Source organism: Alosa pseudoharengus, unplaced genomic scaffold, assembly GCF_046254945.1.
Source record: "Alosa pseudoharengus isolate Yale_2024_CS ecotype anadromous, Long Island Sound unplaced genomic scaffold, YU_APseudo_1.1 YU_APseudo_1.1_scf_21, whole genome shotgun sequence".
In the NCBI taxonomy this organism is placed as follows: Eukaryota; Metazoa; Chordata; class Actinopteri; order Clupeiformes; family Clupeidae; genus Alosa; species Alosa pseudoharengus.
This window is the reverse complement of record NW_027468674.1, coordinates 10,423,660-10,443,659: the sequence shown is the minus strand read 5'-3', so window position 1 is coordinate 10,443,659 and position 20,000 is coordinate 10,423,660. Positions and strand designations below refer to the sequence as shown.

The following is a 20,000-nucleotide window of genomic DNA, read 5'->3' as shown; positions in this document are numbered from 1 at the left end:
GGGCCAATCAACGAGCATTACTTTAACTAGAGACATGTGGAGTTATTGGGTGTAGACAGACAAGGGGCAGGTGGAGTAGAGAGGAGAGGAGAGAAGAAGAGAGGAGATAAGAGAGGAGGAGCAGAAGAGAGGAGAGGAGGGAGAGAAAAAGGGAGGGTGTTAAAATGGAAGAGCATTCCATAAACCCAGAGGCAGGTAACCAGTAAAAGTCCTAACACAGATTTGTTCCAACCGTTCTCTAAACCAGCTGACCAACTCTTCAGGCAGGTAGATAAGCTCAGGTGGAACCTACACATGACTTTTACTTCCTCGACCTGTGGACCGGTTACCCACCTCCGTGTAAACCATCCGCTCCCCTGCTCTCACCTGTGAACTTGTTCTTGGTGAGACACTCCTTGATGCGATTGGCCTTCCTGACGTGGAACGCCTTGGTGATCTCCTGGTTCATGAATCCCTCCTTGTTCATGATGTTCTCCACCATCATGCGCAGGTCGAACACCTCCAGGATCTCGGCGATCTGCGCCACCTTCATCAGGTCGGGCTCCTCCTCGTCCAGCTCGCCCGTGTACAGGAAGCGCAGCACGGCGCTGAACGGACCCATCTGGATGGAGGCGTCCATCTTGACCACGGTCATGGGCGCCGACGCTCCCGTCACCGGGTTGGCCACGGCCTCGCGGTGGATGCTGTAGAAGGCCTTGCTCCAGGAGGCCAGCGAGAGCTTGGTGCGCCGGTGCTTGCCGCTGAAGCTGACTACACGGAGCGTGCCGTCGCTCTTGGACGCGCGCAGCGAGCACGGCGACTGGTCGGCGTGGGCCGACGCCTCCTCCTCGGTGTCCAGGCTCAGCGTGCGCATCAGGTGGGCGTCGCCGCGCGCGTTGCCCCCGGCGACGGAGGCACCTCCACCGCCGCCGCCGCCGCATCCTCTGCCGGACCCTCGGAAGCGGTCAGTCACGACCAGGCATTGGGACTCCTCGGACAGGTCCATCTGGAAGAGGTCGTAGAACTTGGACGAGGACGTGGACAGGTAGATGCGGTGGGCGAAGACGCGCGCGTGCTCCTGCAGCACGAAGACCACGTCGGCGCACAGCGGGCTGTCCAGCAGCTGCCGCGGACCCTCGCGGTCGCCGGGGCCGACGCCCGGCCCCTCGGAGATCTTGATGAGCGGAGGGGGGGCTTTGGGCGGCAGGAACGGCGCCTGGAGGAGAGGCTTCTGGACCTTGCGCAGGTGCGACTTCCAGAACTGCAGGTGGCGGCGGGAGATGAGGGCGGCGCGGATGGCGTTGTCGAAGATGTCCTTGATGCCGAACTGGTCGAAGACGCTGGTTTCATAGTAGGGGATGCCCAGCTCTTTGGCCACCTCTCGTCCACTCTCTGGTGGCAGGATGTCCCCAGGTTTGATGGGCCTGCATTGGAATGCATTTTTGTAAACAAATATATTTAGGAGGTGTTTCGGAGACACTAACATTAAAAGAAATACCTGAGTGAGCTATATATTTGTAATAATTTATATTTATATATTTTTAATAATTAGATACTTTGTGGTATGCACTTTGTTTACTGTACTGTACTATACTATACTATTAGGAAAATATTCAAAATGTTTATTCCCCAGAAAATCACTGAATGTATTAGAATGTGTGTCTCAGTGTGTGTGTGTGTGTGTGTGTGTGTGTGTGTGTGTGTGTGTGTGTGTGTCTGTGTGTGTGTGTGTGTGTGTCTGTTTGTTTGTCTGCCTCTCTACCTGTCAGAGATATCTAAAAATAACAATTTCCCGAAGCATGCAGGTAGGACCAGACATGCCCTTCCATGTCCGTTGTCAGTCTACGACAACAGCCACAAGGACGAAAAACATGAACCGTGCCCCTTGACCCCCCCGCGCACCTCGCCAGGGGCCGTCTGGCGCGATTGACGGCCTCGAGGTCAGCGTAGCGCAGGTCCAGCTGGCAGCCGACCAGGATGACGGGCGTCCGGGGGCAGAAGTGCTTGATCTCCAGGTACCACATGGTCTTGACGTGGTGCAGCGAGTGGGGGTTGGCGATGGAGAAGCACAGGACAACCACGTCTGACCTTCAGAGCGGGGAAAGAGAGAGGGAGGAAGAGAGAGGGGGGCGGAGTGAGAGAGAGTGGAGGGAGGGACAGAGTGAGAAAGAGAGAGAGAGATAGGTAGGGGGGCAGAGTGAGAGAGGAAGAGAGAGTGAGAGAGAGAGGGAGAGAGAGAGAGAGGGAGGGACAGAGTGAGAAAGAGAGAGAGAGAGGGGAAGAGAGCAAAAGTGGGAGAAGGTGATAGAGTGAAAAGAGAGATGTATAGACAGAGGGATAGAGAGGGGGAAAGAGAGCAAAAGAGGGTGATGAAGAGGGAGGAGAGAGAGAGATAGAAAGAAAGGGGGGTTTGGGGGAAGAGTTGGAAAGGGAAAGTAGATGCATTATTTTTTGGTTTATCAGTTCACCTGCACGCCAAAGTACACAACTCCTCAACAAGAGGCAAGTCAACACCGTCCATGCCACAGTAACGACAGTCCAGTGTCTGACAGACAAATCAAAACCACAACAAGGGCGCCAATCGGTACCCGTAGCAACACGACAGTCCTGCAAAGAAAGTGTCTGGTGGGCATGCAGTTGGTTCAGCAGGTCCCAGGCACGCAATGCCAGCCACATTGGCCTGGACATGGAGGAGGGTACAGAAAAGATCGCCTGTTGGTTTACACACCCATACAAACGTCTCTCTCTTGGGGAGGGGGGGGGGGGGGGGGTGCGGGGAAGTCTGACTCTTGGACGATACAAGTATACTGCAATGCTTTTTCAAGTAGCCTTGATGAAGACCATCGTTGAAAGTAAAACAAACAAACTGAAGAAAACAAACAAACAAATAAATAAACAAACAAACTAAGCAAACAGAGAGGCACTCATGCAGACGCAGGGACAACATCACTGGCATACCTGAGGTTAGTGCTCTCTGCTCTGAAGCGCCACACTGCTCACCACACGAACAAAAACAAACAGAAAACAAACAAACAAAAGAGAAAAGAAAAGGAAAAAAATGTAAACAAACGCACGGTCAGTCGTTTTAGGTCATCTGCACACTGAGGAGGAGATTTCGTGCACCACTAGCTGACAAAAGGGCAAGCAGACGGAGTCTAGCTACCGCTCCGACCCCGCTGGATCTGACCCAAATCAGGCTTGCATCTGCCCCGGATCAGAACCACGTCTGATAGATATAGATAGATATATAGATACTTTATTGATTCCCAGGGGAAATTCAAGATCTCAGTAGCATACAGACAACACACACACACATTCACTAACAGCAGAAAAAGTAATTAAAAGTATATAATATAAAAACACAACTAAGCAATAAGGACAGTAGAAGATAAAGAATATACTAAAATACAAATTATACTAACTAACACTTAATCTAAATCAATTCTAAAAACAGTATCCACATAGTGGTGATTAATCAATCAATTCCAGAGTGTTCCAGAGTCCGAACCACATCTGTTCCAGAGTCAGAACCACGTCTGTTCCAAAATGGGCTGCAGTCTGAAGGAGCTGGGGTGTTGTTTTCTTCACCGGTGAGTGGTGAGTGGCGGGCGATACAGTAGTCAGATAAATGAGTGGCGTTGTCGGGAGGACGCTACACAACTGGAGCACTTACTGGGTCCGTCAGTGCCTCCTGATTAAAGAGCATGAGCAGCCCTACAAACACACACAGGAGCACAGCAGCGCACAGTTGGTCCTCACAAAACAAATAAACAGAGAGATAAGCAAATAAAACAAACAGATATAACCTATCGTAAACGTACTAATTACCAACCATTTTGTTCGAAAATTATAAAACAACAATGTTTTTTCATACTTCAAAATAACATTTGATAAATGAACCTTACATTTCTCAGTAGCCATAGGTGTGTAGATTTGAACAAATTCTAGTTTGGTTCTTACCGGGGCATTTACTGCCTGAAATATCCGATTTTGTTTACCACGCTCAGAGTTTAGTATTGGGCTGGTGGGTGCCTATTCCCAACCTTTCTCACGGCACATCAACGGTTACCCCGTCGAATTCTCGTCGCAATTCAAAATTCCACTGGAGCTCCAAGCAGATTTGTACACGCAGCCTTACACGACTGTTTACAGCTCTTCGAGTCATGATAAAATGTATTTTTTTGTCACATAGCTAATTTAGATACACTTGGGTGTGGGTGCTTGCGTTTCTTTAGGAATCCGCCATCTTGGTTTGTATAGAAATTACTAGTAAGTGACACGTAAGAGGTTGAAAGTGCGGGACAGTTGGTAATATGTGACGTTCCGATATAAACCTACAAACCTATAAGCCGATGGTGTGCAACATTTTTCAAGTGAATGATATTTGAATGATATTCTAAAGCCCATTGTTTTTGGTTTATTTGGTTTTGTTTTCTTTTGTTTTGTTTTTTAAGTCTGACACTAAATTTCTGTGGCAGTAGTAATTAACTTTATGGTAGCAATTTGACTGGAGGCCATCCTCTCCAGCTGTACTGAAAACCAAAAGGCAGCTTCCCTCATCATCACTGACTGACTGACTGGATCTCCAGGTGAGCTGTAGACAGACTGCACACTTGCCCTCTTAACTACGATCAGCTGATGTCCAAGCAGCACCACTGAGCCCAACTACAAGATCAGACATCAGGAAATCGATGCGCTCGCTGGCGAAACATGGACAGAGCAGAGGGATAACAATTGTCCAGAGTCGCCCGCCTCTCTGTGATGGAAAGCCTTCCAGGTCAGCATGTCTCGCTGAAGCTTTCACCATGCCTATCGATAACATAGGGTGTCAATTCAAAACACACATGTGTGTGGGTGTGTGTGTGTGTGCGCGTGTGTGTGTGTGTGTGTGTGCGTGTGTGTGTGTGCGCGTGTGCGTGCGTGCATGTGTGTGTGTGTGTGTGTGTGTGTGTGTGCGCGTGTGCGTGCGTGCATGTGTGTATGTGTGTGCGTGTGTGTGTGTGCGTGCGTGCATGTGTGTGTGTGTGTATGTATGTGTGTGTGTGTGTGTGTGTGTATGTGTGTGCGCTACAGAACAGCAGCAGAGGAAGTCTGTTCACGCTGAGACTGATGCCGTCGTCGCATCACATCAGACGTGCAGGAAGTAGAAAGAGGCACAGTGCTGCCTTTTGTCAGGCAGGAGCCGGACACTAAGAGCCCCGACGCAGGAGGCTGCAGCTGGCTCGCCTGATAACCACAGTGGTTAAATGTAAAGGCCCGACGTGTCCCTGACGAGGGCACTGGCCGAGGAGAAGGACGTGAAGTGGGCCGTGGCACTCCCTCCCTCCACAAAATGAAAAAAATATAATGTCCGCAACACCGCTTTTGACTCCCATAGATTTAATGCACAACAGGCAACGGTTCGACCCTGCTGGGTCTTCTTCAGGCAAAAACTGAGTACGTTTTTCTTTTGTCCTGCACCTGCCAGAAGGTGGGATGTGCTCACAATAACTGTTTGCTGAACGTCACTCCCTCCCTCCACACCTGCAGCCCAAGCCTGCATGGACACAGTGGACAGGACACTGCGTGGACACGGTGGACATGACACTATTTCCTGATATCAAAAACTGGAGCAGGGTTAAGGATGGAGGAAGAGGCAAGCTGGCAGCACCAACGACGTCAGAAGCATTCCAATATAACTAACTGCCTACTGATGTTCCCTTTTCTGGAAAGTAAAACGGTGATATTCTTCCTCGCTTGATTTTTTTTTTCCTTTTAGAGTTAAGGTCTTGTCTTGTTTGAACCACAATGTCTCCATCACTGACACTTGGAGAGTCAAACTCAAGAATGCCACTCTCTCCCTATTCATTTATCAAAGCCTCAAATTCTCCCTCTCCCTATTCATTTATCACAGCCTCAAATTCTCCCTCTCCCTTGCTATTCCTTTTTGGCACATCTCCATCCCTCTCTCTTTCTCTCTCTCTCTCTGTTTCTCTCTATATTCTCTTTCTCTGTCTTGCTCTAGGTCTGTCTCTCTCTCTCTCTCTGCTCTTTCTCATTTTCCTCTCTTTCTCTCTCTCTCTCTCTCTCTCTCTCTCTCTCTCTCTCTCTCTCTCTTTCTCACAACATCACTGCTTTCCTTTTCTTTGTTCTTAATTAATGCACTAGAAAGTCCTGGGAGCATTCTTCAAACAACAGGAAGCTCCCCTCAAAAAATATGAACACATACAGACACACACGCGCACACACACACACACGCACGCACACACACACGCACACACACACACACACACAGACACACACGCGCGTGCGCGAGCACACACACACACACACACACACACAGACACACACACACACAGACACACACACACACACACACACACACACACACACATCTCCATCTCCAGGGAAGCAGCCAAATGTGAGTGTGTGAGTGTGTGTGTGCAACACGAGGAAAAGGACAGCAGTTCACTCTGAAGGGCTCAGCGCAGCACAGCCCTCTTCTCCATCACCTCTGCTCACACTCCACCCGCCTCCACCCGCCTCCACCTCCCGACCGCCGGCATCTACGGCACGGCCGTCAGCAGAGAGAAAACATCCTAAATGCCCCTGCCCGCCGTACATTTAGGCCATCTGTCCCAAAAATAATAATCCTGCTTTTCAAGAATCCTTGTGTAATGGGCATGAGCATGTGTGTTGTGTAAGGTCGATGCGGTTTAAAACAAGGCGGGGTGGGTTTTTTTGTCACTTTAATGCAAAGGATGAGTAAGGGCTTCTAACCATAAAGAGAACGCAGGTCATTTTGTCGGACGACTCTATTACCTTGGAATGCACTGAGCAGAGTCCATTTCTGATTGGCTACTCACAGTTCCACTGACCACTCCAGTATATCAAGAAGTCAATGCACTGTAATGGCTCCCAGACAGGAAGAGAGTCATCTACCCTACCACATGGGTGAGGGGCATTACTCCTCTCCTGCTGGTGCAGGGCCCACTTCCCCGATAACGACGGAGACACGCTCTTAAGAGGGTTTTCTACGATTCATCTTACGATCGTTCGTTTGGTTTTTCCGACTGTTTCCCGAACATCCTCATAGCGTGAACGCGCGTGCACTGCTCTTAAGATGCTCTTAAGGGGAGCTGTCCACGTTCTGAAATATCCTCTGATTTGACGGTGATGTCAGGTGACTGCACATCACAGCTATAGGCCTACCATTTAAACTTCGGATCTACACATTAATTCACATAAATACGAAAATAGAAACACTTTGACATCTGCATGTAAGCATCCCAAGTAGGTTATATACCACACAGAGACATAAATAATTGTAATTATTTTAAGATTAGATTGTTGCACCATGCAATAATTTTTCGCGGTGTCACTTAAGAACACGTTTGAAGATAAGAAAGAGAGGAAATGTGTAGGCTTAGAGTTTGATGCAGTAGGCTACAGACTAAACCACATGTTGCTTTCTCTGCTTTTTACCTTATAGGCTAGGCAAAGATAGCAAAGATAATGTCAAACTATTCTGGCAACGTCTCGTTTCATAACTTGATTGCATTTTTGTCCGCTTTTCATCACATTATTATGACCATTAAATGTAGGCTATTTTGCACGCTAAAATCTGATTCATCACAGGTAAACACAATAAAGATTGGGAACGTAAATTGGATTATGTATTCTAAGTTGTAATTCCTCTGTATGTCCTGTTGGTGACCTCAGTGAGAAGTACTGTTAAGACGCTCTAAGCCGGTAACGAGTACTCTGGAGCACTCGTAGATCTACGAGTGTTTTCACGACGCTCGTAAGCTACGATGGTTTTGGGAAACAGTCGGCAAATCTTAAGACGTTCGTAAGAGGGACTTTACGACGCTCTTAGGCTTAAGATGCTTTCGGGGAAGTGGGCCCAGGTTTCTTAATGATCCTGTGTGAATAGGCTCTGGTGGAATTATGAGCGATCACTTCATGCAATGATGCAATGCGACAATGGCCTCCGTTCCATTATTAGACTGTTTTCAGTGATATATCCATTAACAGCATGAGAGCATATACCATACATCTAACTGAGCCACGATAACTAATGAGAATGACTGATGAAATTTCATTTGCACTACTGAATGACAAACTCATGAATTCAAACTTCATAGATGAGGTTTAATATAGTTGGAATGACTGAACAGTTAAATAGGTGGATAGTTTAAAAGGTTAGATTATTTGGTAGATGAGGTTTAATATAGTTGGAATGACTGAACTTGGTAGATGAGGTCTTAAGATGCTGCCCCATTCATGACAGAGCAAAAAGTCTATTTGTAACAACAGTTGCTATGACAAACAGTTGCCACAACGGAATTAACCTAATGATGTTGATCAGTGATCTTTGCACACTTGACATGACACAGCTCTCTAATGTGAGTCGGTGATGTCAGCACTGGTCCTTGTAGACACTTAGCTCACTGATGCTTTCATATTTTCCATTCGACACACACGGTCATGATATCCATGGGCCAGCAAATTCAATTGCACCCTGCCCACCAGCGCTTCATATTTATTCTTAATTAAGTGGCAGGGTGACTCTGTTGATTCACCACAGTGGCTTCACGTTTACCTTATCCATCTGTCTGTTTCTCTCTTTTTCTTTCTTTCTTTCGGCCTATTTCTTGTTGTCTTTCTTTCCTTGCCTATCTTTCTGCCTTTCTTCCTTCATGTTCCTTTCATTCCTTATTACTTTCTTAACAGCCTACTTTTAAACTTTCTTTCAGGCTATTTCTTTTTCTTTTTTTCTTTTCCTCCTTCATCCATCTTCACATCTACTTCACCTCCATCTGGATTGCTCTCGTTCTCTCCTCATCCTCTTCTCCATGCCCTACAGACTTCGGGTGCGTTCGTAAATTGTCACTCCGAACGCTCCGAGCACACTTAACCGTTCGTAAATTCGGAATTATTGTGTATTTATTCAGAGCTTCACACTCTCGGAGCGTCCAGAGTGTGTCAGATTGAATTTACGAACGTACCCTTAATATGTGGGCTATAATCTCGCCATGAACGAACCGTTTTCATTGATCGGTGTGAGCAACTCAACAAATTAGCGATGCTTTAAAAGTGACGCTTACCTGCCATAGGCAAATCGTCTGTCTTTGTGGTGGTCTCCAAATGTGTCCCACAGTCGTAGGGACACGCTCACCTCGTCCACCACATCTCTGGATCGCTCCAACACCTGAGGGGTCAACCGCAGAGAAACAAAAGCTAGCCATCCGACCCAGACAAGCATGAGGGAAAGCTTTCTCTAATTCAAAAAAAAGACAGTCATTTGCCTGCTGTTTTCAAACAGACCAGCACACTTTAGTTCTAACAAGAAAAAACGAGTGCCTCTGCCAAGCAGGTCATGTTTTGCTGTGGTTTGCCTGATGGCATAAAAACTACCAGCTCAATTTTTAGGAGCTGGAGAAGTCTGGCACAGTCCAAGGCAGAAGCCATTACAATTCGGAGCACATTTAGATCAATGAGCAAATCCACCGATTCAGTTTCACATTGCATATGAATGCATGCCATTTGAGTGCCCTTCAGAGTGTTCAGAGCAAGTGGTGGTACAGTCCAATAAAGGCTCGTTCTCAAAAAGCATGATAATTCCCAGTGTTATAGACTGACAGATCGCCGAGTTCTATATTGTTGTTTGCATTGTCAATGAACTGCATCCTCTCTCAGTGAAGACAGGAGAGGTCAGTTTTCTTATTGATTGATTCATTGACTGATTCATTGATTGATTCTATTCGATACTCTGACCACATCAGAATCTTAGCTGCGCTTAATTGGCCACGTATGTAACACACACAAGGAATTAGTCTCTGGTCTGTCTCTGTAGCAGTATAAAACAAACAAACATATAGGCATGGCCTATGCAAATATGCAATACAAAACCAAAAAATATAAGCAACAAAATATAGACAATAGACAGTGCTCAATCTACAGATAGTGGGAATACAAGAGGAGGCACAGGGACAAAAGTGGCTCAGGAGTATGTGGCATAACAATTGGCTCAGGTCATCTAAAAATTACAACATGCATAAGCCAGTCAGTCTCTCGTTCACAATTCAAGTTATCAAAAATAAAACACAATAAAGGTAGAAAGTTTAATTTAGTTAACTTTTCCATGGTGGTCCTTATTTCCATTGGGGCCTCTCCAATATCTTGATAATTAAAGGAACTATATGTAAGATTGTGGCCAAAATTGGTACTGCAATCACTTTCAAATTTCTGTAGAGCGGTATATCCCCTCCCCCTCCCCCCTGACTCGAGGTTGCCAACCCAGATGCCGAAACACTACGACTTTGTGATTACTAGATAGGTGGAGGGTGGCGCATCAGGCCAAAACACAACATGACATGACAAAACACAACATCAACATCAGTTGAGGGCTGCAACTTCACTTTTTAAATTACAATATCCTGGCCGGACTACTGTTGTCAGTGATATAAGTATTTAAAATGGACATGATTTCTTAATGTCTAGTTACTTATCAGGGCCATTTTATGATTGATTGAAATACATTTCTTACATATGGTTCCTTTAAAGCTGCAGTTGGCAAGTCTGACAGATTGAGGGGACTTAGCCAAAATGTTGAATGTTTGCAACTCTCATGCCCCTCCCCCACTACCACCGAGCACCCCCTCATCGAGTTTGCGCTCGTCAGTGCGCACCAGACTGCACCAGACTGTGATTGACAGTCAGATCTCACACAGCCCTGCTCTGATTGGACCAGAAGAACCGGGAGCTGTGGATTTTTGCAAAAATAAATAACAGGCTCTAGGTGGAGGTAGAAGTGCGGGGTTTTTTTCTAAAACCGGCTGATTTATGTTGTTCTGTCGGAGCATAGTGTTGGATTCAGTGAATATGATCAAAAAAATCTTGCCAGTTGCAGCTTTAAACTGTGCTGCATGAGTACATGAGCACAACTGTGCTGCATGAAGGCTGGGACATCCCTCTCCATTTTCAAAAAACTCCTGAAGACACAGCTCTTTAGAGAACATCTCCTCTCATAACACCACTTACAACAAGTCTTGCTGATCCTAGCACTTACCTCCCGTCTTGAACTGACACTCAACTGTTTAAAAACAGCACTCACTGATGCACTTACTATACTTTACCGTTTTTAAATTGTCCTAAAATTGCTTTAAAGAGAATTGCTTTAAAACTTAAACTGTTCACCATGTTGTTAGTCGCTTTGGTTAAAAATGCGTCAGCCAAATGTAATGTAACATGTGACTGCAAAAGTGCACAGCAACAGAGTGCCCTTACCTCCTGACACACTCGGTACTGGTCGATGGCCCAAACGGTGGGCACATGCGTGGCCAGCAGCTGGTACTGGGTCAGTGTGGTGTTGCAGGCGCGGGCACAGATGAGGCGAGTCTTCCCTACGGCATTGTCCCCCACAACGACACACTTGATGGTCTCCACGTTAGGCCGCTCGTAATCCATAATACACGCCCAGTCTGCCATCAGAGAACCAGAGAGTCACATGTAGAAACCCACAACAGAATGTTTCTTACTTTTTTATTATTAATAATTAATGAAGGTAAGCAAGTAGACTGAAATACCTTAAAGTACCAGGAAGTACATCACAAAAAAATCAAACTAAGGAAAATATAAAGACTTTGGTTCCAAAACGCTTATATCCTCCATTTTAATGGATTTTCATAAATCATTTTTTTGCATTTTGTTTTTCAAGTAATTTCAGTAGATCTATATTCTTTACTCAATCAAAACAACACAACTGCAATTGTACTGATATTTCATGAAATACACAATTAAATGACATGACTTTTTAATGTTTTTAAAAATGGAGATGTAGCATTTTGGGACAAAACTCTTCATATTTAACCCTTGCATGAGCCTAAATGAAGTCTATTTAAGTTAAAATAATTTTACATTTAAAAGGGTACAAGTTAATTTATATGATAAATATGATTTATAATTTCATGATTTAAAAATGTTAAAATGCATTTGAGTTGCTCTTTAAGGTTAAGACAGGACTTTTAATGTGATTCCGATTGCCCTCTATGGAAACAGAAAGGAGATTGGAGCGAAATAGTTTTTTGACCTCTCTCTCTTCATGCTACACCCTCGAAATGTGTATATTTTATGGATAATTAGGGCCCGAGCACCGAAGGGCGCAAGGCCCTATTGTTTTTGTAAGGATTATTATTATTGAGTATTATTGTTATTGTACTTTTTTGCTTTCCTGTTTTTGAGGTGGTTAACATGGTCGAAAACTCTCGAAATTTGGCACACACGTCAGGTGTCACACATCGCAGTTAGGTACAAGAGCTTGACCCCGGGCGTGGCCCAGGGACTCGCTAGCGCCCCCTTAGGTGACTGATCCCGTTGTTGGCAAATATTTTGAGGTGGTTAACATAATCGAAAAGTCTTGAAATTTGGCACACACATCAGGTGTCACACAAAGCAGCTAGGTAAAAAAGCTTACGCCCCCTTAGATAACTGATCCCGTGGTGGGCATATACTTTCAGCTACACACACCAAATTTGGTGGGTGTATGTAACTCCCAAAAACAAACAACTTTTATATTAACATGCCATTAGCCACGCCCACAGGAAGTGAGGTATTTGAGATTTTGTGCGTTGTGGACATGTTCAATTTTAACGTACTCCTCCTAGACGGTTGATCCGATTCATGTCAAAGTTGGTATACATGACGCCGAGATGTTCCTGATTATAAATTGTGAAGCTTTTTTTTGATATGTTGGAAGCTTTTTTTTGATATGTTGTAATTTGACGAAATGGCAACATTATTAATTTTAATACCCTTCCACATAAACAATAAATGTGTCATAATTCACCATGCATGGCTTAAAATGTTTTAAATTTCACAGGTCATTGAAGACCATGTTAATGATAATATTCACATGCCCATAATGCATGTTTGGCATAGCGCCACCAACTGGCAACAGAAAGAATGACAATTATACTGATGCCATATGATCAATTTGAACATACTCCTCCTAGACGATTTGTCAGATTCATTTGAAATTTGGCAAATATTATGCCAAGATGTCGCTGATGTTAAATTGTGAAGGGATTTTTGATAACTTATATATTTGATATGATTTTAATATCTCACCACATAAACAGGAAATGTGTCATAAATCACAGTGCATTGAATGAATGGTCTGAAACTTCTCAGGTTAATAGATATCATGATTATGATGTTATCCAGACACCCAATGGGCCTGCCTGACATAGCGCCACCACCTGGCCAAGCAGGAAATGTGCCAGAAATGGACAATGCCTTAAGTGATTGATCTGAAACTTTATAAAATATCAGACATCATTATTGTGATGATATTCACATTCGTAATTCACAGGCCTAGCATAGCGCCACAATCTGGCCAAGCAGGAAATGTGCCAGAAATGCTCTATGCTTTGAATAAATGGTCTGAAACTTCTCATGTTAATAGATATTATAATTATGATGATATCCAGACACCCAATGGGCCTGCCTGGCATAGCGCCACCACCTGGTCAAGCAGGAAATGTGCCAGAATATGGACAATGCCTTAAGTGATTGATCTGAACGTTTACAAAACATTTGAATATCATTATTGTGATGATATTCACATGTGTAATTTCCATGCCTAACATAGCGCCACCATCTGGCCAACCAAAAAGTGTATCAGAAATGTTCTTTGCTTAAAATGAATGGTCTGAAATTTCTCAGGTTAATATATATTATGATTATGATGACACCCAATGGGCCTCCCTTGCATTGCGCCCCCACCTGGCGAAGCAACTACATGTGGCAGAAAATAAAATACAAAAACAAATAGCACACGCATCAAATATGTACATTTCACAAACACACCAGGTCGGTGCTTTGTTGGATTCCGACATATCACGGGTTGTGGCCCGCAGGTGCTCGGGCCCGCCATTGCCGCTTGCGGCTATATTTTTCTTTATTGTTGTAATGTTGCCCAGAATGTAATGTTGTTGTTGTAATGTTACCCAGAATGCATTTAGCAATCGGAAAGCACAACCAGTTTATTTGCAGACATGATACTGCATACAAATGAAAATTGTTGAGACTGTCTCTGTTCAGTAACAGCCTATTGATGTCATGACCAATTGCAGAGATTAACATGTGAACCAATAGCAAGATATGTTCTGTAATTTGCCTGTATTTGCACACAAACAGAGCCGTATGTGAAGATTAATACATTTGACAACAATATTCCTTCATTTCCACAGAAAAGAAAGAGCAGAGAATACCATGGAACATACATAGCAGGATGCTTCCTGAAACTTGCATGGAAGTTACCACCACATTATTTTGCAGACATAGTAACAACTGCATAGATCCTCCTGTTGCTACACTTATGCAAGCTTTGCCTTCATTAAAACGGCATCAGTCATTCAATATGAACACGCTTTTCAGTAGCAAGCAATCACCCGAGCCAACCGTACCCCACCTATCATGATTCTTGACGTCAGCACGCCGCCCCCTGGAGGGGCACAAGCACCAGAAATGTAATTTTGTCAATTGACAAGCGTGCCCACTCTATCAGCGGTCCGCCGGAATAACCTTGATCTGTCGGAGAGTTATTAATGAACAGGCATTAGGGCCGTTGTTACTGTAAGTGAATGACATATCTGATTACATGGCAGGATATCAAATTATTGATGCTGCCATTTATCCAAGAGAGTCACCGCACAATCATAGAGAGAGAGTGAGAGAGAGAGAGAGAGAGAGAGAGAGAGAGAGTGTGTGTGAGAGAGAGAGAGAGAAAGAGAGCGAGAGAGAGAGAGTAAGAGAGCGAGAGAGAGACAGAGAGTGTGAGAGAGACAGGGAGTGTGAAGGAGTGATAGTGGGAGAAAAAGAGAGAGAGAGAGAGATGGAGGAAGGGGATAAAAGATTGAGAAATAATAGAGCAAAGGGAACAGCAAGACCAAGAGAGGGAAAAAATGGCTGGTGAATGACAGCACAGCTCTGTTGCTGTGTCCCAGTTTTCAATTCACAGATGGATCTGATCAAATCCAGCACAGTACAGTGTACAGTGAGTCCTGGTGACATCCATTATGTCCAGACTACTTCCTGACTCATAAGGTAGACAACTGTCATTTCTGAGGAAAGGGGAAAACTTTTCCTCTCTGTGGTAATTGTCTGGACAGCATCCAATTAAAAGGTGAGGGGAGCAAAAGGCAACAGCAGCAACAACAACAACAACAATACGTCTGGCTTAACTGACATCATCTGCCGTCAGACAGTAATGCGATTGATGAAGAAGGTTGCACAGGAACTAGCACGTTCCCTTGAAACAATAACGTGAATGGATGCAACCGTGCTGCCTCTGACAAACGCTCAAACTCAAAACTGCATCCTTGGCAGGAGTTAACAGTCTTGAATACTCGTGCAAGATTAGGCAACAACCTTACCTGTAGGCTTACAACACTTGTAAGCAAGTGCATTAAAACGGTTCGACATCAAATAATTGAAAACTTACATAATAATGTATTATTAATGACAATCATCACACTGTGTCTAGCCTATGTCTACAGATTTTCTCATTGTGGTAGATGGGTCACTTCGATGAGGGTGCGTCCAGTCCGTCAAGATTTACTAATAGTGATAACCTACATAAAAGTGAACTTGCTCTATGCATCTTTTGATCATAATGGGTTTAATACACTTGCAAGTATGGAAAAGGGAGTTTTACAAGGCTTCAACTCTGGCGGCTGAATGAATTCAGACCGCTGTAATTTAGCCAACAACAATGGGCAATAAAACATTATGCATGGGGCAGTTACGCACAGACTGCTGTTTGCCATTGGAGCGATCATTATACAATTATGACACAACTACAAAATAACTGGGCAGCTGCTTTGAAATAACAAAGCAGGTAATTGAATTACACGAGGGCACCACCCGGTCTTTGTTCTGCTTCAAGGGTGCTAAGAATTTATCTGAACAAAAGCACCTACCGTTGCTTGGGATTGTGTGTTTTTGCTCTTGTCAACCCAAAGTGAAGTCAAGACTTCAAGGAGTAACGTTAGAATTACTGCAGCTGGCTAGCAATAAAATCGGTCGGTGCTAGCTAGGTTTGAAATGCTGCAAGATCATTTCGTAACCGGCATTATATCCCAATCTGTCCAAAAAGTTAATCCTTCCTCTTTCCCTCACTATCGCAATAACACTGTATGTCTAGTTTGCTCGGTCTTTCGAGCGGCCGTCACCATGCCCTTCTCCATTCGAAAGCTCTTTGAGTGAAGCGTCTGCAGCCAGCCACACAGCACCGACGTGGTTGCAGCTTCCATTGTGACGTCAACGACCCTGTTCTATTTATAGCAGGCGTACGATTTCATTCAGGAAAACAAGGTGCCTCAGACGGTCTCACAGAAACCTAGGATGCGCGTGGTGTACCGACTATCCACCTCTCCTTTCTTGACAGTCTCCTCACACACCCGAGAAATTAAGAGTGATTTACAAGAGTGATTTATGTGCGTGCTGCTGGTGACCACACAAGGTAAAGCAGCCGATCCCACATAAGTGACTCGGCCAGTTTAACATCCACCCACTCCATCCGCTACAGTGATAATAACGAATAATAACCTGTCCGTCCTCGCTTCCTAATTTGCCACAGCCTCTTCACACGACAGTCTGGTTGCAGAACCATCGACTTAAATAGGACAACTGCAATCACCCGCCTGAACACTCCAAAATTATGTAAGCGCAGGGTCAAGTCGGAGAATCAAGAGAAGTCAAGTGCGACCCTTCCTTACCTCTCACTGCAGGTGATAATTAGCTCGCCTTGATTAAATAAAATAATATGCTTGCATAAAGGTTACATTATATCATAGCACACCAGGGAGGAGTTCTTGGTGTCAAGAGTAGCAAAAGATGGAATCTAACGTTACCCACCACAGTGTGGTGACTCTCTGGTCACATTACCGGGCAAATAGAAATGCGAAAACAAATCATCGCAAAGTAATTAGGGTACGGGACGCTGTTTGACGTCTCAGATCTGAGCCCCGGCGAGCAGTGTCGGTGTAAAGAATCCAGGGCACGGCCGAGGCGGCAGAGCAGAGCGCGCCTCCTCTCAGCGGGAAGGCAGCTATCATAGAAGGACGGAGACTTCATACCGGGGGCACGGCTGGAATTATGAATGAATGGGTGGAGGCGATGTGTGTTTCTCTCTCTCTCTCTCCCTCTGTGTGTGTGTGTGTGTGTGTGTGTGTGTGTGTGTGTGTGTGGTTGGGTGGGGGGCTGTGTGACTGGAGAGCCTTGACGCGCTCAGATCTACAAGGCCCCCATCTCTGAAGCCTCCTGGAAGCTCGCGGCGGCCTGACACGGTTTGGCGCGTCGTCGAGCACGAGCAGTCTGTGCGAATCCCGAATGAGATGAGGAGTTATATTTATCACCAAGGGCTGAGTTGATCCCTTTGTTTGTCAGTCTGACGGCCCGAGGGCGAATGAATATGAAGTCGGTGTGGCACGTAAACAAGCTTATTCCGCCTCTCCTTGCACTGGCAAATCTTAAAGGAGATTGCTGTTGACGTGCGTGTGACATGATGCAGGTCCTATTACCTTGGGGAGGCGAAGGTGAGAGTGAGCTCCGAGAGGCCAATAGGCCCATGGCTGGGGATTTAAAAGTGACTCATGTGTTTAGCAAAAGATCGGGATGACTTTGCATGCACTGCACTAACTGAAGTTGGGGTTCTGGAATTAAGCGAACTTGCACTCACTCAATCACCGACCCCCCCCAAAAAAGTGAAACGTTGGGCTACTGTACATGTAAACTATGAATGTAAAAAATAAAAATGAAAAAATGCAAATGTAATGAGTGTTTGGGTACAGTGTTGCCAAGCCTCTCTCTCTCTTTCTCTCTCTCTCTTTCTCTCTCTCAGACACAGTCACACACACACACACACACACACAGAGTGGAGCAAAATGTCCCAACAACTACACCTCTTATTACTTGACAGAGTTCTTTTTCATGTACACCTATTACATTTGGTCCATTCACTCCTCGGTCGGGCTTCCCTTTCGGCTGACAGATCAGGAGTTGAGGTTCTGAGAGATCAGTTGGCCTGTGGGGAAGGAATGGTAGAGTTCTTAATCTTCCGAAGGCCTTGATGTCCAGACATGCTTGACAGGTGAGTGTGCTAATCATCCAATTAGGCAGTGGCACAGATTCCAGTCTTAGCTCCCAGGTCAGTCAGGGGGAAGAGAAATGGAATGAGATGAATAACAGTTCGGCCCCACTTAAGTGTCCTTATTAGGGAACACATAATAGTGCATTCTGTAAGTGCATGTTATTACACTTTAAGTGTCCTTATTAGGAACACATAATATTGCATTCTATAAGTGCATGTTATTGCACATTAAGTGTCCTTAATAGGAACACATAATATTGCATTCTATAAGTGCATGTTATTACACTTTAAGTGTCCTTATTAGGAACACATAATATTGCATTCTATAAGTGCATGTTATTGCACATTAAGTGTCCTTAATAGGAACACATAATATTGCATTCTATAGGCTAAGTGCATGTTATTACACATTAAGAACACGAAAACACTAAATTTAAGTATAACATAGCTGCAGGTTTAGCTTGTGAAACAGGCATGAATAAAACATACTCTGTGCTTATCAGTGTTGTAATGTAACGGAGTACAAATACTTCGTTACTGTACTTAAGTAGAAATTTCACGTATCTGTACTTTACTTCGCTATTTAAATTTATGTCAACTTCCACTTTTACTCCACTAGCCTACATTTCCTAGATAAAATGTATACTTTTACTCCGTTATATTTCCACTAAGCATCTTCGTTACTCGTTACTAAAACATAAAATTAGAAAAAATGTGTGCGACTGCAATAAGGGAGGATTGGCGAATCACTGCTCCTAGATTGCATTACGCACGCTCCGCACGCTGCGCGCGCTGCGCGCTCTATTTCAGCTCTTGTTTGTTGCTAAAGGAGGAGGACCGCCATGGAAGCACGAGCACCTGAGGACCTCCCGTTATCATAGACGACCATCCCGACGATAGTGGTGAACTCGGTGAACAGGGTAGTGGTGAATATAACGTCATACACCCGTGGCCGTATTTGCAAGAAATGTTTCTGTACATCGGCTACCTGCCCTAGCGGCCTGTGAAAGGCTATTTATCCATAGCATCGCAGGAGTTGTCTTCAGTCCAAGAAGAGTAATCAGGCCCGGGGTGGGTAATCGGGAGAATTCCCGGTGGGCCGCTTCACTTTTGGGCCGGTCGAGGAAACAAATATTGACATTTGTCACGTTAGTCTATCTTTTCTTAAAGTAGGACACGTTCCGCATTCTGTGCATGACACCAATGCAATGCCTCTGCATGGGTTGTAGCCTACGTGAGGGAGTTCTCCCCTCCCAAAAAGAGTTGGTTGGGTCCATATAGCCCGTCTTTTCCAAAAAGTTTTCTCAGATACGGATAGCCAAGCCGGCCCTACAGTAGACACAAGCGTCAGGAAGGATGGAGGGTAGAAAGAGGCCAGGAGAGACTGAGCAGCAGATCAACCAGTCGACCACTGAAAATGATGAGCCCGAAATTAGTGATGAGGAGGCCATGACTACAGGGACAAGTAGAGAGGATAAATTAAAGTTATTTAATGTAAGAAAGAGCAATTACCATACATGATAAACCTATGCCTTGTTGTAGAGGGTGTAGTAAAGGAGTAGGCTAAATCACCAAACAACAATATAGCCTACCCATGCAAAAAACATGTAGCCTAAACATTAGTTCAATATGCCTCTTTGTGGAAGCATGGGATAGGCTACATTTCAAAGGCTTTCTTCCTTTCTTTCTTTCTGTTTTGGTAACTTGTGGAATAGTGGAATATTTTTTGTTAACTTCTCAGTTGAAGTGAATTATTATATAACCTTTACACATTTGTTGAACCATGGTACTAATAAAAACTACAGGATAGTAAGAGCTGAAATGTTGCTTAATTTATCCAATTTCCACCACTATGGTCAGTCTTGGGCCTGAAACTCCCGGGCAC

The 20,000-nt window shown here is 44.7% G+C and overlaps 1 protein-coding gene across 1 annotated transcript in view; it reads right to left on the bottom strand.

Annotated features, from left to right (window-relative positions):
- The window catches only part of rhobtb1 (Rho related BTB domain containing 1), a 30,515-nt gene extending 14,304 nt beyond the window's left edge, over positions 1-16,211 (bottom strand). The window contains exons 1-5 of the mRNA XM_076298888.1: positions 15,945-16,211; positions 11,251-11,444; positions 9,069-9,172; positions 1,882-2,067; positions 367-1,403 (exon numbers count right to left, since the gene is read on the bottom strand). Of these exons, the coding sequence (XP_076155003.1) occupies positions 367-1,403; positions 1,882-2,067; positions 9,069-9,172; positions 11,251-11,430 (1,507 nt within the window). The 5' untranslated portion in view covers positions 11,431-11,444; positions 15,945-16,211. The remainder of the gene's footprint in view (positions 1-366; positions 1,404-1,881; positions 2,068-9,068; positions 9,173-11,250; positions 11,445-15,944) is intronic.
- Positions 16,212-20,000: the final 3,789 nt, after the last annotated feature.